The sequence below is a fragment of the Amia ocellicauda genome, chromosome 2 (genome assembly GCF_036373705.1).
Source record: "Amia ocellicauda isolate fAmiCal2 chromosome 2, fAmiCal2.hap1, whole genome shotgun sequence".
NCBI lineage: Eukaryota > Metazoa > Chordata > Actinopteri > Amiiformes > Amiidae > Amia > Amia ocellicauda.
In genome coordinates, this window is record NC_089851.1 from 50,156,322 (window position 1) to 50,179,571 (window position 23,250).

General features: G+C 39.3%; 1 protein-coding gene across 1 annotated transcript in view; it reads right to left on the minus strand.

Annotated features, from left to right (window-relative positions):
* Nucleotides 1–22,867, minus strand: part of kcnq3 (potassium voltage-gated channel, KQT-like subfamily, member 3) — a 104,259-nt gene extending 81,392 nt beyond the window's left edge. The window contains exons 1-2 of the mRNA XM_066687557.1: nt 22,462–22,867; nt 21,742–22,320 (exon numbers count right to left, since the gene is read on the minus strand). Coding sequence (XP_066543654.1) covers nt 21,742–22,061 — 320 coding nt within the window. The 5' untranslated portion in view covers nt 22,062–22,320; nt 22,462–22,867. The remainder of the gene's footprint in view (nt 1–21,741; nt 22,321–22,461) is intronic.
* Nucleotides 22,868–23,250: the final 383 nt, after the last annotated feature.

Here is a 23,250-nt window from a genome sequence, read left to right on the forward strand (position 1 = left end):
GCAAAGACTGAACCATAAGCACCAAGAAGTTGTCAAAGGAACAAAGAAATAAAGGCACAGTTCAGGGGATTGGGATGAAAAAAACATCAAAGTCCTTGTATAGCCCTTGGAGCAAAATAATAGCGATTCTTAAGAAGTGGAAGTTGTATGGCACCACCAAGATCCTGCCTAGATCAGGCCATCCCTCCAAGCTGGGTGCAAGGAGACTGATCAGAGAGGCTACCAAGAGGCCAATTTCAACTGGACAATGGCTTTTATGGTCAAGACTGGTGAAAGTGTGCATGTTACATCAATGTCTCACTCCACAAATCTGGCCTCTTTGGTACTTACCTTGGATCCCATTTGAAAAACAAATGAAAATAAATACACTCTGCAGATTCTGTAGACATGTGGCAAAAAGTTTTATGGTCTTACTAAATTAAAATTTAATTTTTGGCCTAAATGCAAAGTGTTATGTTTTGCACAAACCCAACACAGTGCAGCACCCAAAGAACACCATCCCTACTGTGAAGCATGGTGGTGGTAGCATCATGTTATGGGGATGTTTCTCATCAGCAGGGACTGGGGCAAAATGAACAGAGCAAAGTATAGAAAAGTCCTTGAGGGAAATCTGCTGCCCTCTACAAGAAAGATGAAACTGGGACAGATTTTCACCTTTAAGCATGACAATGACCCGAAGCACACAGCCAAACTTACACTGAGTGGCTTAGGAACAAAACGGTAAATTTCCTTGAGTGACTTCTGCTTAAAACGGTCTATACCCCAGCAACAGAGGTGGAACAGACCCTCTGGACATCTAAAAACTGCCATCAGTGCTTCTTCATGAGCGGACAGAAGTCCGTCGCATCACACATATGTATATATAACTGCCTGACTGTGGAATGTAACTTTGGAGAAACTAAACTGAGACCGCCTCTGTGTGAGATCCTCCCCAAGCTGCTTGTGTACGAATAAACTTCTCTGATCAATGCACTCTACCTCTCCAGTCTGACTTATTGAAGGGAAACACCTGGCTGTGTGGTTGCAGCCATTTCTTCATTTTCTTCACTATCCCAACAGACTCACGGCTGTAATTGCTCTGAAAGGTGCTTCCACCAAGTATTAACTCAGGGGGGTGGATTTTTAACCAATTATGATATTTCAGTTTTGTATTTTTAAATTTGTATATATACAAAAGTATTTGATCCCCTGCTGATTTTGTACGTTTGCCCACTGACAAAGAAATGATCAGTCTATAATTTTAATGGTAGGTGTATTTTAACGGTGAGAGACAGAATAACAACAAACAAATCCAGAAAAACGCATTTCAAAAAAGTTATAAATTGATTTGCATGTTAATGAGGGAAATAAGTATTTGATCCCCTATCAATCAGCAAGATTTCTGGCTCCCAGGTGTCTTTTATACAGGTAACGAGCTGAGATTAGGAGCACTCTCTTAAAGGGAGTGCTCCTAATCTCAGCTCGTTACCTGTATAAAAGACACCTGTCCACAGAAGCAATCAATCAATCAGATTCCAAACTCTCCACCATGGCCAAGACCAAAGAGCTGTCCAAGGATGTCAGGGACAAGATTGTAGACCTACACAAGGCTGGAATGGGCTACAAGACCATCGCCAAGCAGCTTGGTGAGAAGGTGACAACAGTTGGTGCGATTATTCGCAAATTTTAGAAACACAAAATAACTGTCAGTCTCCCGCGGTCTGGGGCTCCATGCATGATCTCACCTCGTGGAGTTTCAATGATCATGAGAACGGTGAGGAATCAGCCCAAAACTACACAGGAAAAAAAAATTATATATATATACACCGATCAGCAATTACATTATGACCACCTGCCTAATATTGTGTAGGTCCCCCTTTTGCCGCCAAAACAGCCCTGACCCATCAAGGCATGGACTCCACTAGACCTCTGAAGGTGTGCTGTTGGTATCTGGCACCAAGACGTTAGCAGCAGATCCTTTAAGTCCTGTAAGTTGCGAGGTAGGGCCTCCATGGATCGGACTTGTTTGTCCAGCACATCCCACAGATGCTCGATTGGATTGAGATCTGGGGAATTTGGAGGCCAAGTCAACACCTTGAACTCGTGATTCATCAGACCAGGCCACCTTCTTCCATTGCTCCGTGGTCCAGTTCTGATGCTCACGTGCCCATTGTAGGCGCTTTTGGCAGTGGACAGGGGTCAGCATGGGCACCCTGACTGGTCTGCGGCTACGCAGCCCCAAACGCAACAAACTGCGATGCACTGTGTGTTCTGACACCTTTCTATCAGAACCAGCATTAACTTTTTCAGCAATTTGAGCTACAGGTGCTCGTCTGTTGGATCGGACAACACGGGCCAGCCTTCGCTCCCCACGTGGATCAATGAGCCTTGGCCGCCCATGACCCTGTCGCCGGTTCACCGCTTTTCCTTCCTTGGACCACTTTTGATAGGTACTGACCACTGCAGACTGGGAACACCCCACAAGAGCTGCAGTTTTGGAGATGCTCTGACCCAGTCGTCTAGCCATCACAATTTGACCCTTGTTAAAGTCGCTCAGATCCTTACGCTTGCCCATTTTTCCTGCTTCTAACACATCAACTTTGAGGACAAAATGTTCACTTGCTGCCTAATATATCCCACCCACTGACAGGTGCCATGATAACGAGATTGTCAGTGTTATTCACTTCACCTGTCAGTGGTCATAATGTTATGGCTGATCGGTGTATATATAGAATATGAATCCATAGATGTCAGTATTATTATTGTTTTTTATTCTTAGTATATGGCTGGCAGGCATGCACTACTATGAAAATAGTGATGATCTCATGCACATAAAGCCAATGCGAGTGAGTTGAAATCCTCAGCTGTCTTTCTGAAACGGTTGGCTATACTGTATGAAAAATCTCATAAGCATCAATTATTATTATTTTTTTATTACTGAGTCATCTGATGAGTTCTTAATCTAATATCTAGAACTAGATGTGACAGATACAGTGTTAACAAAATGCATTTCATAATCCTACCTTATGACATATACTCAGTTATACATATACACCAGGAACTGTTTGTGACTTTGATGGAGCGCTAGATCTTTCACCCACTCCAATAGGGTTGGCAGTGCTCCGGGTTTGCTGGCTCCAGCTCCGGAGTGGCTCCAGAGGTTCAGCTCCAGCTCCAGGCTGGCTCCAAAGCTGATGGAGAGCCCCTGCTCCAGCTCCAGGCCGGCTCCAGCAGAGCCCTGACCTCAACCCCATCCCACCTTTGGGATGAATGGAAAAGCTGACTGTAAGCCAAGGCTGATTGCCCAACATCAGTGCCCGACCTCACTAATGCTCTTGTGGCTGAAATCCCCTCAACATTGTTCCAACATCTAGTGGAAAGCCTTCCCAGAAGAGTGGAGGCTGTTATTGCATCAAAGGGGGGACCAACTCCATATTAATGCCCATGATTTTGGAATAAGATGTTTGACAAGCAGGTGTCCACATACTTTTGGCCATTTAGTGTATGTACTTTGACCCCCTATCCAGTATTTTTGGAAGATGTCTGGTTATTTGAAGTACTGCAATCTATTGAATATGTCATTAAAAATGTTATTAGTGTACAATTTATAAAAATAATTTCTGTGACATACACTTAACACTAGAAGTGCCGAACTTATGTAATAAAAATCTCTACTGTGTTTTAACTGCATAAACACAAAAATAAATTAGTTATAAACACATTTACCTAGAATAGACAAAATCGGGTTATTTTCACCGGTCATTAAAATACATAATAACTCAAATATAACCCATAATCCTGCCTGCCCTTTACAATATAGTCAGTCTGGCACTCAAGTGGCGATCTCTACCTGTCTACAGTCTTTCATGTGCTTGAAAAACACACGAATTGTACCGCATTACAGGTGTTTTCTTACAACTGTAGTTAGATTGAGTGGATACAGTGATTACCCACAAATAAACATGGATTGGAAATGGAGATTGAAGAGAGCGCGTTTTGAAAATACCGTGTATATGAACATGACTGATTCACAGGCATCAGTGATACTGGGAATGACAGATCATTCGTGGGTTTGTGCCAGTGCTGTGAAAACATTGCGAGTGAAACGCCAGGTCCAAATGGCACCGAGTGCTTTTACTCCACTGATCAATACGCTATTGCTACTGCACATAGTACAGGCACATAGGGCAGGCACATCGCACGCAAAATAATGATTCATGGACATTATCAGCGTTTATTGCGATGCTATATATTTGTGGAGTAAAAGTGTTCACCTGGAGAGTGCTGCCAAAATGCAGTGTGAGGTACGAGCTCATGCAGGGAAAGTGGAGAAACGTGTCCTGTGTGGACTGTCCAGAGCTGTCACGTATGCAGACTAAATATACACTCACCTAAAGGATTATTAGGAACACCATACTAATATTGTGTTTGACCCCCTTTCGCCTTCAGAACTGCCTTAATTCTACGTGGCATTGATTCAACAAGGTGCTGAAAGCATTCTTTAGAAATGTTGGCCCATATTGATAGGATAGCATCTTGCAGTTGATGGAGATTTGTGGGATGCACATCCAGGGCACGAAGCTCCCGTTCCACCACATCCCAAAGATGCTCTATTGGGTTGAGATCTGGTGACTGTGGGGGCCAGTTTAGTACAGTGAACTCATTGTCATGTTCAAGAAACCAATTTGAAATGATTCCACCTTTGTGGCATGGTGCATTATCCTGCTGGAAGTAGCCATCAGAGGATGGGTACATGGTGGTCATAAAGGGATGGACATGGTCAGAAACAATGCTCAGGTAGGCCGTGGCATTTAAACGATGCCCAATTGGCACTAAGGGGCCTAAAGTGTGCCAAGAAAACATCCCCCACACCATTACACCACCACCACCAGCCTGCACAGTGGTAACAAGGCATGATGGATCCATGTTCTCATTCTGTTTACTCCAAATTCTGACTCTACCATCTGAATGTCTCAACAGAAATCGAGACTCATCAGACCAGGCAACATTTTTCCAGTCTTCAACTGTCCAATTTTGGTGAGCTTGTGCAAATTGTAGCCTCTTTTTCCTATTTGTAGTGGAGATGAGTGATACCCGGTGGGGTCTTCTGCTGTTGTAGCCCATCCGCCTCAAGGTTGTACGTGTTGTGGCTTCACAAATGCTTTGCTGCATACCTCGGTTGTAACGAGTGGTTATTTCAGTCAAAGTTGCTCTTCTATCAGCTTGAATCAGTCGGCCCATTCTCCTCTGACCTCTAGCATCAACAAGGCATTTTCGCCCACAGGACTGCCGCATACTGGATGTTTTTCCCTTTTCACACCATTCTTTGTAAACCCTAGAAATGGTTGTGCGTGAAAATCCCAGTAACTGAGCAGATTGTGAAATACTCAGACCGGCCCGTCTGGCACCAACAACCATGCCACGCTCAAAATTGCTTAAATCACCTTTCTTTCCCATTCAGACATTCAGTTTGGAGTTCAGGAGATTGTCTTGACCAGGACCACACCCCTAAATGCATTGAAGCAACTGCCATGTGATTGGTTGGTTAGATAATTGCATTAATGAGAAATTGAACAGGTGTTCCTAATAATCCTTTAGGTGAGTGTATAGTAAATAGTTTATTGAATTTTATTCACTGTAGCTTTGTATGTTGAAAACAAAGTTTACACGGTGTTGAAAATGTTTACTTTAGTGTACAATTATGTTTTGCAATAGTTCTTTTTGAACTATAAAATATTGCTTTTGAGCATTATTCCAATATTTACGTTTACACGTGTTTCATTATCTTATTGTATGCCGTTTTTGATCTTTTTGCTTATTGTAGGCTATATAGTTATTTATGTTTTGACTGTCGTGTGTGCGTTTAGAAAAAAATGATTTGTTCTTGCATTATAATGTAAATCTGTATTCATGTTTTGATGCAGGTGTATTAATTAAGGTTGTGGCCCATGAATACATTTGTGAACACTCGAATGGCCCTTGATAGGAAAAAGGTTCCCCACCCCTGATTTAGGCAGATGAAGAATTTGGTTGGAATAAAATAATTTGGAAATAGTTAAACCTTTAGAGTTAAAATGGACTTTACTCCTTTAAAGTGGTTTATGAGAGATGCCCTGAGATTATAGAATCACTGCTAGAAAATGAGAGGTGTGAGAAAGTGAAGGTGTCATATAATTACAATTAATACAAAATAATGTATTATATATTAATAGCTGGAGTGGGAACTGATCTTAATTTATAACCCCCAACACACAACAATACATATGAAGTTATATATTTGTTAATTTAAGAAAACTGGACTTAATATCTGGGTAGGAAGGGGGAGAGAGTGGGTTTAATGAAGGGGGAAAGAGTGGAGCAGCTCCATGACCTCAGCTCCAGCTCCGCTCCGGCTCCGGGTCCTAGAGCTGCTCCGGTGCACGGCCAACCCCACACTCCAGCACACCTTTAACCCACTGTTGACAAACCAGTAAAAGAGGAGGCAGTAAAAAAGAAAACTGTATAAGAAAAATGAGCCACAAAAATCATGTCAGGTATGAATCTCTGAAAGAGCACACACGCTGGCTTTTGACATCTGTCGTTATTCAAATAGTTTTTACTTTTACAAAGTTAAAAGTTGCTGATATAATAGAATCAAACTGGAAAAGTGTTGTACATCTTATTTATACACTATAGCAGGGATGTCGAACCTGTGGCACGCGTGCCGTATAGGTGTCCCCGCCAAGTGAGCGACTATCTGCGTTTTTTTGTTGGTTTTTTCGTTATGCTCACAACTGCAGAATCCTCCGCTCCCATTGGTGGAGCTGCGCAGATCCACGCAAAACTGCGCAAATCTGCACTTCACGAATGAGACGTTAGTGTTAATTATGATTGTTTGTGCTGCGGGGCGGCACTGTGGGACCAGGAGGAAGATGACAGAAACTGTAAGTCTGTGCTGTTGTGATTCATTGTGGTCAGCAATGGATGGGTCTGTTCGACACGCGGGGGAAAAGCATTTTGTTTAATCTCCTGTATCAAATGGAGAAATGGCCACAATCATTCATATTTAACACTCCAACAATTAAAAAGAAAACTGTAAATTCTCAAAAATAAATAAATGATGACTTTGATTTGTAGAGTACATTTGTGCATACCCATGATCACGGTAGATTGATACCACTGCATTATTTTTGTCTTAAAACATAGGTGCCACACAATGTATATTAATCTACCAGTTTTAGTTATTTTACACAATGTAAAAGCAGTGGATATTAAGTAAATATATGTTGAAAAAGGTGCTTTGATAATGATCGAGTGCAAGTGCAAACAAAACACAAAACAATATGGAAGGGTTACTAATGCAGCCAAATGAACAAACTTCTACTTCTTGTATGTAATGGCAGGGCAAAGGGAGAATATGTAGGACTTTGTTTTGGGGTAGATTGTGATTTTAATGGGGTTTTTAAATCCTCAAACTTCATGGGTGATTAAATGTGATTCATGCATTGCAACATTTAAATTATGTATTAATTGTATGTTGCACTTATTCTTTATTATTTAATGTTGTGACATGCTTTGGCATGGTGTTCCACTATACACAATTAAGATTGATTGATTAAATTTGAATGAGGATTAAAGATTTGGCATTGGATGCAGGTGGCAGGTGGGTGGGCTGGTTCGATCTGTACATAGTTTGTAGATTTTTCTGTATTGTGGTTTGTTTTGTTAGCATGTTTGCTTAATAACTTAATAACAACAAAAAATACATATGCATATTGGTTCACAGAACTGGTGAATCAAAAAGGGGAAAAAAGTAAGGACCTACTTTGACCTCCTACCTCTTGCTGGTTTTGGAAGATGACCAATCAGACCCTGGAGAACACCAGAAACTTTGTTGGAAAGTTACAACACTTATTCGTAATTTATACATAGAGTCCCAGAACAGTCTTAGACCCCAAGGCTGAAGTTGGAACACATAGAGATCCCACATGTACATTATCCATGGCTGTGGCTTCATCAGGTTCTTTAGAAAAACAAGTTATACATGACCTTCTACAGAAATGTCCAAGTTACTTCTTTCCCAGCAGTTTATACACAGATATACTGATCTAATTCCTAATCCCCCATCCAGAAAATTCACTTTTAGAGTACATATCTGGATTTGACCAGGTAAAAGAAAAATGAAAAGTCATTCTGCTAAAACAGCTGCAGGTGTAACATTATGTAATGTATACAGCGGTTATTCCACCGCTGAATTTTGTGATTTGAAACGAAAACTAGTTAAAAATACTGTACTCTGCAAACCAAGAGAAACCTGCAAGGGACCCCTGTCAGACAAAATGGCCCATGCTTCAGAAGAGCAATGAAGCAATGCTTCAGTCAGCTACCACCTACCTCAGCGTTAACTGACAACTTCTAAAAGAAAGCTTGTCCATACAAATTGATTGAAAAGTACATGCTGTTAGAAATTGTCTGCCAGTCAAGTATTTCTGTATGTTTTGGGCTTGTTGTTTTTTAGCTGTTCAGTGAGCAGCTAAAAAAAAAAAAAAAAAACATTCAAAAATAGCAGAAACAAGCAAGAGTTGTTTACATTATTTAGGATGAGAGACAGCATGAAGATCCTTTGGAACAAGACAAAGTCCCCTTGACACCTCTTGTGTTTGGCTCTCTATAATCCTCACTCCAGAAGGAAACGCACAAAGCAGCTCTCAAGTTACAAAAGTACAATAACGAATGATAACAGAATAGGAAATGCAAAAGCCTGACAGCAGAAAAACATTCTGGGAGGGAAATCTTTAACTCTTTCACAGAACATAGCTTGGACAAAACATACTTTTTATTTAAATCAAGTAGATGCCAACATTTTAAAAGACTTTGATTTCTTGACTGTTTAGACTGCTACACGGATACCCAAGCCAAACCAACATGTCATGAACAACAAACCAAATGTGAAACACGACCAGAGAAATACGTCTGATAGAATCGAGGACCAGGGATGTTTAAATTGTAACTCAATCTTTTTTTTTCCAACTGATCGAAGATTTGATATACAGCTAACAAAACAGCTTTTTATTCTTATATGATTTTTATATCTCTTTCATCTTATGTTTTCATGGTAAATGCCAAGTATGCTACAGTTTTGTGTGTAAAGATTTTTTTATATTTTAAATGAAAAATTACACTGCGACAACAGGAGAGATAGGGTCAGCCTGGGGCTTATACAAGCCTGGTGAATCAAACCTTATGACTTGCCAACTAAGAAAAGACATATGCAGCAGTTTACCCAAGAACAGTGGATGAGAAAGCTCCTAGATTAAATTTTACAAAACAGTCTTTTATTTTTTTCCAGCTTCAGACAGATCATACATCTCTCAATGCAATAAAGCAATAACCGGGAAGAGGACAACCTCCAGTTTTCATAAGTGAAAAAATACAAGACCAAGCCCACTTGAAATTCAACGTCACTAACAATATTAGAAATGAAATTCCACTTCATAACTGAAATGACTGAAGTAATGCCACTGAAGAATAACTATATTTGTCTGCCTGAACAACAAAACATGAATTCAAGATGTTCACTTTCAGTATACAAAGCTCTCAAATCCAATTCCAGGAATCTCCAGAGAGCAGGACATTATATAAAGACGGTCGACGGTCAAAGGACAAAGGGACCTTGTGTTGACATAGATCTAAAAGTCTGTTTTTCTCTCACCTGAACAACTGCATCTGTTAACATACAAATCCGTTAATTTTATTCAAGACTGTTCAAAAATGAACTGTAAAGGAAAACAAATATGAAACAAGTTTCATAATGCTGTGTAATTAATCCTGCCCCAGGAGCTGGTTGCCAAGACAGTTAATTACATTGAAAAGAACATGTAATTCTTGATGTAAGGAATTAGCAGAAAGCAAAATAACTCACACACTTACAGTATTACCTTCAATTATTACCTTTTTTTCTTTCTTTCTTTGCCTGGCTTCTCCCATACAATGACAATTTTTTTGGACTGTACCTGTCTCTTCTTATCTAATATTTAAGATTTTAGTTTTTTTTTCTCTACGCCCTATTATTATTATTTGTAACAATGGTAGTAATCTATCCGTCTGTCTATCTATATACCTATCTATATCTGTCTCTCAATCTATCACAATGTATCAGTGGATAGTACAATCTTAGCCCTAATGTTTACAAACAAGAAAAAGGGTAAACAAGTTTAAACATGGGCACCAGCTAGGAGTATGAATTCTTACTGGAGATATTCAGAAAACTTAATTTTATTTATGCATGTATGTATGTATTTAAAGCCAAAGAAGAACACTCCACAAGATTGTGGGCAGACGTTCTGAAGTGGAAAAGGAAACGGATATGAAATCAAAATCAATTTGGATTCAATGTGGATACCAGGATTCTTTAAAAGCGTGGGTCAGGCTGGTCAAACAGGTGTTGCACAAAGTATCTCCAGGGGGGGTGTGAGAAGTCAATGGGATATATTCTTATTTAACATCTTGCTTTGGCAATGGTGTCAGCCCAACAGTATTGGGGTATAAAATGAATCTTGAAGGGCACGAGCTGGGTTGCCATCCTTCCTAGTTTTGCTTGGATTGTTCTCTTTTTGAGACGCATGTCCTGTAATATTTTCCAGAACGTTAAACGTCACGTTTTTAGCCCTATTACTGAGTTTAGCATCCCTCTTAACATTAGGATTATACTATTCTGCCACCCATGAGGTTTTAGCCCATCAATTAGCCAAAACACACCTTATTTACCACACGACAGTCAGTGTTGGTTATAGTTATACAGCAGAGACACTTAACTGCGCAAGACATCGCCGTCTCACTGAAGGCGCGCCTTTTGAAGATGTGTTCATTTATATGATTTTCAATTATACTCCTTCTAGAAAAGTAATTAATAATGTCACAATGGCTTCCTTGAATTCCCAGAAAGCTTCATTATCACATCTACTTAAATACAGGTAAGAAGTATTGCTGCAAATGTTAGATGGTTTTACATAAGGTTAGTCATAGTATTATGCTATAATTATTTTCTATAACTAAATACAATCATTTTAATTATTTTACTAAATAGTTCTATTGTGCTGTTTTTTTTTTTTTTAGATGTGGCAATTCTAGCCACAAGCCAAGAAAGTTCAGACAACATTGCAGTAGATATTTAATCAATGTTTGAGGCACAAAGTGAGATGAGGTGACAGAAATAGCAATGGGGTGGATATTTTATTTTTGCCTAAAGTTGTGTCTTTTTGTTCTGTTTAAGGGATAATATTGAGAAAATGCAGCTTCAGAGAGCCTGGCTCAATGGCTTTATCACTGCTCTCAAAGCACACAGATTATAATACAATTCTACAAATGAATTCCAAGCTGCATGTTTCTAATTTTAATGTTTGAAGCAATAAAATAAATAAACTGGCATTGGGAAAAAAACAGAAAAGAAAGAGGGAGCTCACGGGAGAAAAATGCTATTTTAATTCAAGCAAAAGACAAGTTTCTTAACAATTAAACGACAATGCTATTAAAGGCAGTGCAGCCTAAACCCAGCTGTCCCAGTTTTAGATATGAGAAAGGAAACTGGTCAGAGAACCTTTAAAAGCTTTACCTATTATCAATTATTTATGAGACGGGCCTGGCTGTGAGAAGTTTTGTTTTGTAAATGCATATTTTCAAACAAAGAATAAAATGAATCTACATGAAAACGAACAGGTCCCAGACAGTGAGGTGGATGTTAATTTAATTTGAAATGTTATAACCCTAATTAGAGTAACCAATGGCTTGTTTCACCCTCTCATATACTGAAGGTTATTAGCCATAAAACCAAATTGATGCATTTTGTATAGCAACCTTAAAAGACTTTGCCACAAGGAGAAAGGCAAGAAGGAGAAAGAAAAGGAGAAGGAGAAAGGAGAACTTTATAGTTTATAGTCCAAATCAAAATGTCTTCAGTTCCCTGACTAATACATAATGTAACAGAAATTAATTTATCTTCAAGATGAGAAGGCGCTAGGAAACGAAGAGGTACAAAATACAGTATGAGAAATTCTAGAACCTTGACTACTCTCACAGTTATTTGGGAATCTCATTAAAAAGCACATGAGATATTTGGCAGGGGTTTGACAATATCCCTCAGTAGGTTTTCAAGCAAGGAAGAAGATCTCCCACAATTAAGAAAAGTGTGACATCTGAAGGAAGCAGATATCAGATTGCCTTACATTTGAAGGAAATAAATACCTATCTTGTAGCCAAAAGAGAAATAAACTTGAGGGGACTTAGTACTTAGCAGACAGCTTTATTATATAAATATATACAAATAATCTTAGCTTCTAGTCTTTAAACAAAGCAACACTACAAGACAGAATTTTGTATTATCAGTTTTCCTCCCATTTTATTTTCTTCAGTAGTTACAGTAATTTTAGTAGGCTGCCAACTAGAATACCTGGATGTCACTAATCACACCTCTGCTTCCAATAAAGCATTACAGCAGGGTACCTTACTGAAAATGGAAAAAGACACCTTTAAAAGAATGATAAATAAACCATCTTTGAGTAATAAATTCCATTGTAGCATTGGCTTTCAGCATCTCCGAACTTTAAAGACAGCACAGCTTAAATAACGGCACCTTCAGAAAAACTAATCAAACATTCCAGCATTCCAGTGTCTACCTTGTTCTTTATTTCACGTTTGCAATCTCTCTAGAGCTGTCCATATTTCTTGTTTTTATTTGTTTATCATGACAACTCAGTGAGTCACTTGGTAGTCATCTTAAAAAGTACCTCCTCTCACAGTTTCACAGTACTCACATTCGGTGTTGTATCCAGTAAAGGCACTATATCATAACATATTATTGTAAAATGATCATTGTACTTTCTCAGAGAAATGTGTAACTGAAGGTAAGGAGTGAGACAAGGCCTGGCCAAAGGAATCCAGCAATTCATTTAAATGCCACATTTCTCCTTATACAAGAAAGATCGTTAGCCTAATAAAGAAGGAAATGCCGCACACTATGACTGTTGCACTTACTTGTGCTCCTCACTGTCACAGTATGCTAGTTTGTTCTCGCTCCTTAATGTTATGCCAGTTTGCATTTTGAAACAAGGCACATTCCAAAGTGAATACCTCTCAGTCTTTATTATAAAGTACCAAATCAGCCTACTAAGCAATTCTGTATCCCTCTTCTCTGCGTTTCATGCTGTGTCCTCTCGTCCTTCTCCTAAATTGAATGTGGGTATATATACTTCTCTGGGCATCTGTCTTGTAGTTCTTTGTTAAATTATCCCCACAGAATGCATGCTGCTCATCCAGCTCAGAGGTAGTTGCTTAAGTTCATTACACTGCCCACTGTCTGACATTGCTGCAACACACTGCTTCTTAATGAACACTTGCTTCACTTTTTCTAACATCGATTGAATTGGGAGAATGCAAAGCGTACTCATAAGCCAGCTTAACAAGAACTGTAAATAATAAAATAAATCAATAAATTGACCACAACGTATATGACTTAATATTGCATTCCTAGCTAGTATCTCAAAAGTATTAATAGATTAAATACAATTGAATGGTAAGGAGGATCTTTTTTAAATCTAAGAAGCTCTTATAACCAACATACTATTGCCTCAATGAAGCAAGGGCCTATGGGGAAATCTCCTTATGGTTCAAATATAATTTGATTTAAGAGTTCTGTTGTAATTGGCTACATCAAAATCTCCACAGAGTGACCAAATCAGTAGTGCTGATTTCAATTAATTTGTTAATTAGCTGTGGGAGGCAATTCAAAAAACAGAAGGAAAATGTACTGCATTTGACAAATATGGTTCTACTTTCAATAAAAATATTCTAATACAGTTAGATCAGCTAAACATACGTGGATATCTAACTAATTACAAGTTAACACCTTTCAAACAATAGATTGCCTGGCAGGCAGTTTCATTGCTGCCTGCCATGAAAAAGCAAAAGCAAACATTTTTTTCTAAAACCAATGTACTTCAGTCTAAAGCCCCTTTCACAATAGCATCCACAGGTCGAGCCTACGCAGGTGATAACTCTGTACCAAGTCGGTCAGTCATGCATTTTCACACTCCAATTTCAATAAGCAGGTTAGATGGCTTACCCATATCTCCTGGCCAGGGTCAGCCCACTTCCTACCCATGTACGTACTTCACACAATCAAAAATCCTAACTCAGGCTGCTAAAAAGTGGGGCATAAGACGGGTGAAAGGAGCTTAACACTGACTTTAAACACTGACCCAAATCAGTTCCAAGACAGGCAGGCCCAGTAGGAGCACACAGAATTAACAGATCTTTTATAAAGTCTGGTGAGGTCAATTTATTTTACCGCAAATGGAAAATGTACTATGCAAATGTATTATAATTATTATTTAATGATTCCGCAGGAAGGGATCAGAGAGGGTGTTTAATAACAGAAAGGAAGCCCACACGAGGAAATATGGTGAGAACAAATGAGCACGGAGGAATTGGAGGAAGAATAAACATAAACTAGAGCAGCTGGACAAAAATTGAAGAGTGTGGAAATATTTAGATGCGTAGGCTGTTGCTGCATTTAGGGGGGAAGGAGGAGGAGGAAAGTGGGGGTGGTGTGTAGGTGTATGGAGTGAAATAGACTGAGGTACAACAGTCGTCTTTCCTGAAACCATGATACAGCTGTTTGTTGTAGTCACATAATCCTGATGTTACAAGACAGTGTTCACAATCTAAAGTCACATAATTGCCTGGGAACAGATTTGCAAACCATAAGGTAACAGTCTCTGATGCAATTACACACTGACACCATACCTGGCCTACATGCAGACACAGCCGCCAAATCCTCTATGACTCCCATCAGAGGACAGATTGTTTTCTTTTCGTTTTTAATCACTGGTAATCTTGGTCATGGGAAGACAGTGTAAGTATGTCACACATCCACCTGATTGTACCATTAGCAGAGTTATTCAAATATCAATTAACAATATTACTAAACACATATGTCATACTTTTCCCCATTAAGATCTACCCATAATTCCATCTGTCTGAAGCACAGTGGCTACTGCACAGAAAAGACAAGAGGTGCCTTTCCTTGGTTTATCTACAGGGCAGCATGTAACATTTGAGTAATGACAAGTGCTTCTCACCACGCTCCTGCTTGCTTTTCATTCACTGCCAAAACTAATCTCAGGGCAATTCTAATCAAGCGATTACCAAGGAGACAGTCAAAGACTTCACTCCCAAAAATCACTTGTGCTAGAAGTTAATGCCATTTCTATCATGCACATTACAAAACGCAATTACTTGTTAGATAATTATATAACAGAACACCTGACTGCTTAGTTTCATGATAAACCATAACAGACTGCTGAGGAAACTTTGAAAATAAGGTTGAACTACATTGGTCCAATTAGGATTCCAAAATGTCCCCCTCTATGGGGCTGAAATTAAACCAACATCATGCTGCCTAATGGTCAATATAATTTATCTATCACTTTCTAACAGCACTAGTTTAGCATTTACCACATATACACTGTTGCTGAACCAACATTTACCCACCATTGGTATAATCTAACACAGTTTCTACAGTATCAATATTTACCATGCCGTACGCTATAGATCTTGGGTTTTGCCAGGCTCATTTGGAATAGTTTCCTGCTAGATAAAGCCAACATACCGAAAATTGATGACCGTGCAAGGTGCATCGACTTGACTGGAGCAGAGCAATGGTATCCAAACATTTACTGTCAGGCAACAGCTGTAAAAAACGTCTCCGTCAACAAAATTAAAATCGATTTCGACCCACATTGCAAGTAGCAGGTTGGTGGAATTAATACATGAGGGACTTTGTGGAACACCTTTACATTTCAGCAACACTTAAGATAACTAAGGGGGGACCGATCTTATACTACATATCCAACATGAAGATGCATCATCACCAAGGCATCTTATGTTTTCATTGATGTAACTATGTGGTTCAGCCGACATTCTGGGAATTAATGATCTCCCCACCACCGATCACATGTAAAACACTCACCCACTTCTCCCTGCCTACTCTTCTCCTGCAGATTTAGCCTAAAGGGATGCCCTCTCTTAGGGGGGAAGACTATTATTTTGTCTCTTATTTTCAGGCCTACCCATCAAAGGTACCTTATTGTACTTGGTTGGCAATCATTTTCATGTCAAGTTGGATAAATCGTGTTCTGCTATTTCTCATTAATATATTTAATACAAACATAGAAATCTGAGCTGATTATGATAGGATTACTGATATGATGAAATGATGTACACAATGCAAATAAAATAAAACACAATAAAACAAATATATAATGCTAGTGAAGGGTGAATTTATTTGTCTAACCCTTAACAACTAAGTGTGACCCATATGATACACACATTTCACAGGCTTGACAGAAATATACGATCCCAATTTTGCCAAGGCCTCTGTGTGTGATATGTATGTCACTTTGGGTTTGAATTACATTTTTGAAATGAATGCATTAGAAAAGAGAAAGTTAAACATGTATACTTTCCCTTTTGTCTCAGGTAGAAAACATAAACTAAACTAAAACAGTACAGTAAAACAAGGGAAAAAGCATGGTGTTGCCTGCTTTGGAATGTGGATATTACAAATACACTTAATGGCTCAATCTCCAATACACAGAGCCCCGTTTCAGCACCTTGGACAGGGTTCCTGACGCAGCAGACTCGAGTGTATACAGATGGATCACGTCCAAGAAGCTCTCCCTCCTGGTTCTGCTGCTAACTGCACACCCAAGGCGCATAATTAAACGCCATTCATTATTTAGGACAGACATGTAAATTAACCTCTCAGAGACAGAGCCCCCATTATCCAGTAGAGCTTCCCCCGACACCCCCAGAGATTTCTTCAGTTACTGCGTAATCTGTTACAGTGTGAGCTCTAATGGCATGACATCATGTCCCACTCAGAGCCTGGTGTGCACAGCCATCGAGCAAAAAGGCAGCACAGGTTTCCAATGGGCAGCCCAGGAAAGAGTAGAAGGCCCAGTTACGAGATAGTCAAGCTGCAGGATAAATTAACCATGGAGTGAAACCGGAGAAGGATGAGCATCCCTAGCACACTTCCCCCTTTTGGCAAAAAAAATAGTGCATGAATTTTATTCCATTCAAACAGAAGTCCAATTTAAAATGGAAAAACTTTCAATTTCTCCTTACAAAAAAAAAACATTCCCTATATGTTTTATTGCAGCAATATCTAGAAATATGTACATGGTCTTTTTTAACAAGCATCAAGCTAACTTATTTCAGTCCTATGTCAAAGTCTTAATGATCAATTACAGGGAGAATCCTTAATGGTAAAATAATTTAAATCATATATTTGTATATGTCACTGAGCAGACATACACACACATAAATGCATTTTGTTATTCATAGTTTTTTCTTCCCACCTTGATGTTCTCTAGTGTTGCTCCTTATTCTATATTTACTTACTCCTGCTCTTTAAATTGCCATAACTGTATCAGTACAATTGGTGGTTAGGCCTGTTTTAATTACAGGTAGCACTGATTTAAGTAACTAATGCCACATTCACTGTTTCTAGTTCAACTACCCCTTAACTATCCCTAAATAGAATAATGCTCTGTATATGTACTTGCTCTTAGTCAATTTTACTCAGATTAGTTGCCCTGAGTATGGATGTCTGTGAAGGATTAAAAAAAATATATGTTTTGCTTTTAACAAACCACAGCTGGCAACTGATTAAAAGCTCAAGAAACAAGTCAAAAAATGCTACACCTCTCCATACATATCCAAAACAACAACAGCACATAATCAAACTGAGGTGTGCAGAGCTGACTTGTACTCATTCAGCCATCCTTTGGCAAGAGGCCATGGAGATATTACCTTTGTTTCTCTTTACCTGCAACCAGTTGATCTGCTGTTATCATGAAGGTTGTGCAGTGTCTATATATAAAAACTGCATGTAACATTCTGGGTCATGGTTCAGTAAGTGCATTGTGACAGTATACAACGCGCATAAAACCTTCCACAGTTTATCTGCACATGGATTTATGTTATAATATAAATGTAGTCCAAGAATCTATGTTATGTATTTTTTTATTTTTCTAAAAACACACATAAATATTATAAGCTGATTTTGGTACTTTAACCTGGAGTTGTTTGCCTAGTTATGGAAGAAAAGCTGAATAGTCATACATGTATATTGAAGGTTTTAAATGTGTGTGTATATATATATATATATATATATATATATATATATATATAATAAAAAAGTGTACCATAGCTTATGCAGTTTATTCAGAAATGTTCTTTTTCAAGAGCTCCAATTATGATCTTATGAATTCCACTCTGCAGTTGCCCTTGCCTGCATCAACAACACCTGTTAACACAGTCATATGTCAATCAAAGTCCTTTTTTTTGTTTTATTTCATCAGCTTTGTTTAGTAAGCTGCTGTAGTTCAGATGGTCCAAATGACAAGAAACTTGAAATAATAATTAGATGCCCCTTACAGCTCCCTATTCTCCAAGTACACAGCCGCACAATTACATTTAAACTTCAGGACTTTGAAGATTTCTTTAGTAATGCACCATTTTGCCTTAAATGCACTCTTATTAAATGCAAGGATGCAAAGATAGAAGCAAATCACCTTGTTAATGCAGGGACCAATCACAGGATGAAGACAGGCCAAATTAATCAGAGTATGACAAATTCAATCCAGACTTCTTTTATATCCTGCTGAGTCACCACCAACAAGGCAGACAGATATTAAATTGTGAAGGAGGAATATATAAATAAGGCTAAAACACTAAGGACTCCCTGTTGGAACAGCAAGTTCAGTGCAATTCCCTCTTTATCACGTTGTTTTGCAGCAGATGCTACTCTGTCTAAAAAGAGTCAAGGAAATGAAGAGCCTCTTTGGCCTGTTGTCCCGGGGCAGAGAGTGCCATAAACACCTAATGAAAGTCCCAATCCCCTGTTGAAGACAGTTTGCTGACTTGCACTTTAATACCAAGAGCCTAACACAAAAAACAGCCCTTCGATGCTAATCACTTCCTTCCTCCAACGGAAGCACTATTTTCTAGTTCATTCAAAGCCCAATTGCATTCTTAATGTGCTTTTGCATGCCAGACAATGCATAGGCTATTTTATTCAAAATAACCCATGCTCAATAATTTATAAGATACTTCTAACCCCTTCCTTATAACACATAAACACTTAAAGCATGCCACTGTATTCAGTTTTGGTTCTTGAGCTTACCTAGAGTAATATACTTCATTGCATTACGTTCTCAGTGTCCATGCTTTCCTAGTGTAACACACTTCATGGCATATCAGGGGTGAAATACAGTCATGTTTCTGTACTCCAGAGTGCTCAATATCTTCAGCCTCTTCTACAAATAGTGAACCTTGTTTTTGCAGCACACTAACACTGCATCACGTTTTACAGAGAAGTCCACATGGTTGGGTGAAATGCAACATTAAAGCACTTGCTACCAGACTGAGATCATTACAGTATTCTACTAGTCAGACATTACATTTCAGTTTGCCAAATTCTACAAAAACGGGTAGTGATGTACACCCATGCTTTCCAAGTTGACATACTATATTTTGGCCTTAAGCATTGTGTAACAATTAAGAAAGTAACAAGTGAACAACTGCATAAAACATCCCTTCACAGTTGTGTAACTCCAAAAGAAGGTCATTTAAAGGCAAGGAAGATAAACCGAGATGTAAATAAATGACAGATTTTGCATCTGGGATTCTGACAGACCATCACTTGTAGACTGAACACATTAAAGCTTTCTTAAGTAGCTCAATGTACCTGTTTACAATCTGGAAGATGACTGCATGGGTGTATGAGACAGATGTCTGAACAATGTCACAAACAAGGCATGAGATGAAAAACACAAAACTATGAACACTGGGGAGGGGGACATCTCTGCACTGATTTTATAGCCAGCATCTGACATAAGGAGCATCTCCAATTTGCCTTTCAATGAGAAACATGGTATATGGCAGACACACAGCATGAGGGACAAGGAGGTCTGCCAATTGCTCCACACAATGGTGGGCTGGAAGAAAAGTGTAGGGTTCAATTGATTCAGTCCGGCCACGCTTTTGCAAGCTTTGTATTCTTAAAGGGGGTTTACCCAAGATGAGCTGCCAGCATATGAAACTAAATCTGTGGCAAGTTAAACAGGAAGACGAGATCTGTAATGACACTTTACAGAACCAGCATTAAGCAGCATGTCAAGTCATAGTAATAGTATTTTTGTTTTACCATCCATTAAAAATGTTCTTATACTATCGTTGGCTTTGACATAAAGTAGTTTGTGTATTCCTGGATCCAAAACAAATTGCTGATGCACTACTGAACTGTGTGATCACACTAAAAGGACCCCATGTTCCCTTCTCCATCAGCATTAGCAAGAAAAAGAGATCTCAAGCATTCAGAGCCTAAGTGCTATCTGTATCCCTTAATGTTGTTGTCGTTAGCTGTGGAATTGGATAGCACAACAACTCCCTTGGAGAGCACGCAGGCCAAGCTTCTGCTTGTGCACGACTCAGAGTCAGGGCTTCTCTTCATATATGTAACAAGAACACTATATTATTCCTACAACATCTGTTACCATACTGTAAACTTATAGCTACTGCTTTGTACCTTATAGGTAACACCTTTGAAAGCGACAGAGTGAATGTAAGTTACTATTGCATGTATACACTGAATAACACCAGAGGGAATTTTGAAAGTGAGCTAAGCTCTTATGCTAAAGAAAGAAACATACTGTCCAATATAACTGAATGTCAAATAAAGTAAAGGGACATCTACTGTGTTGATAGCCATGCCCATTGTTACTGCTTAAATGTATATGTATATATAAATATATATACAACTGAAATGTCTCAAATGCACAACAATATCTCTCTAGGATTTTTTTTTCTCTCTCTCCAGGGAAAAGGGGTAATACTGGCTGGGAAAACTACATTTATATATACTTACCTGCTTTATATCAGACTTCCCTAAAAATACGAGAAAAAAAATCCAAATCAAACTTATACATACAAATCTTGAAACAGTTCTAAGAAAGATCAAAAAGTGAAAACGGAAGCCTGCCGTTTCAATAAGGGGATCCAACTTCTTGTATACGTTTGAGACTATTCACTTTAATCTTTGTGGGGAGCGCAGGGATGTCTGATGCTCGCAACATATTTAGTTGTAGGCAAGACTTTATTGCGCACAACGTGTTCATGTTCACGGCACCGCTGAAGGTGTGTGAATATATTTTCATTGTTGTAAATAATGCATAAAATACGAAAGGTACATATAGCTCTGGGATGCATAGATATACACTCATATTTGAGCTCCTACATGAACCCTTACGATCACTCTTGATACACCAGCGTGAATTCTAACCCTTATTAGCCACATTTGATTGTTTTATATCAATGATGTAATGCTATCACAATGGTATGTAACGGTATCTTTAATTTGGATCAGGAAAGTGCCTGCAATTACCAGACAAAGGACAAAATCCAAATATGTCCATTCAATTCTTTGTTAGAACAGGTGCTTAATATAGGGCGAAGGTAATATTAAATTGTGGGATTGAAGCATGTGCTCACTTAAGTGAGTAAGTGAGCAGGAGAAAATATACAGAGCACAAGTAAGGATTGACACAAGCACTCCGGTTTAACAACAACCCACACATTACAATCCCACACACAACCAGAGTATCGGCTGACCGGCAGTGGGACAAAGATAGGGGAAAGCAAAGCTGAGGCGTGGATACTCACACGAACGCGTGGTACAGGAGCGCCCATCCCCTTGGTCTCTCCAGCGCGTCGTAAATCAAGTTCTGTATCCTCCGGTACCTGATGTTATTCCGTTTCACGGGTCTGGTGTACCCGAGGGGGGTCTTCGCCAAGAGTCCTATTCCCTGAGATCCCCTCTTGAAATCGTCTCTGCCGGGACCCACCAGTAACAGCGCCCCATCTCGATCCACCCCAGCCCCCAAGCCCAGGTTGCCTTGGTCCAGGTCCCCGGTCAAGCCCAATGTCTTTTTGTCTCTCTTCTCCTCGGAGGCGTTACCAACATTCCTGGACTTGATCCCCATGTTCTCTAGTGATCCTCAGCGCCACGTTTGTAGAAATCTGGAAAGAGCTGCATGCCATGATCCGATGGGTGCGAGATCACATTGCCTTCAGCGGTGGGTCATGTAAGGATCGGGTCTCACTGGGAAGGGAGGCGCTCCTCAGTCTGGCTGAATGGAAAACATTGCAAGGTCTCCCACTGAAACATGAGCACCTCTGCACACTTTCCAGTGTCTGCCACAATGCAACCAGGCTTGTCGATGTCAGCCTCGCCCGACCAGGCTGTGCAACAACAAATGATCAGTCGATCGTGTATACAGAATAGAAAATGAGCTAGACGTTAATTATAACATGTCTTCAATGAAACAGAGAGTAATAAATAACTGGGACAAGCAAAAATGTAAACACGGATAGTTATCTTACCGTTCAGCAAATGTGTGGCTTTTGTGGTCAATGCCAAGCTGTGGTCTTTCTATAGCAACTAACCGAGCCCTCTGCGATGTATTTGTTTGAATTGAAGAGGAAGCAAATGCAATCCCTTAAAAGAGAACAACGATCCAAAACGAATACAAAGCAATTGAGACGCATCCGCGGATTTCACCAGATCGAGCAGGTAAAAGAGCTCCCGACAGGTATCTGTTGTTGAAAAGCAGAGACACACATCTGTTGTTGCTGGAGCATTGTTGTTGTCAGTGTAGTCGCTCTTGCAGCCTCTGCGCCCAGATGTGTCTGGTAATAGGAGCTACTGTAGGGTGGGGAGGGAAGCTAGGGCAAACTAAACGATGCTGGATCACAAGCTCCTCACAGAAACAGGCAGTCTTTAGCAAACACTGGCGAGAGAAAGGGAGAGATTGGGGAAAAAAAAAGGAAAAGAAAAAAAGCACGTGATATATTGATGAGAATGCTTCCACAATCCAGGATTTCTGTAAAGACCCCCGGTGTCAGTGTGATCCAATCATCTGCTGAGGTGTATAGTTCATTCGCAATGTTAATGACGGCATTGTTGCTGCAAAATCAAATCCTTAGTTAACTAAACAAACAAACAAGCCCAATACGTGTTATTTCAATGGGGATCTTCTTCCAGAACTTGAGCTTGAGTTAATATTGAATTTAATATAGACTTTACGATATAGTATTATTATTATTTATGTATGTTGGTTACTGAAATACTATCAGTTTGTGTAGATGTAGTGCAATCTTTTTAGTATTAAA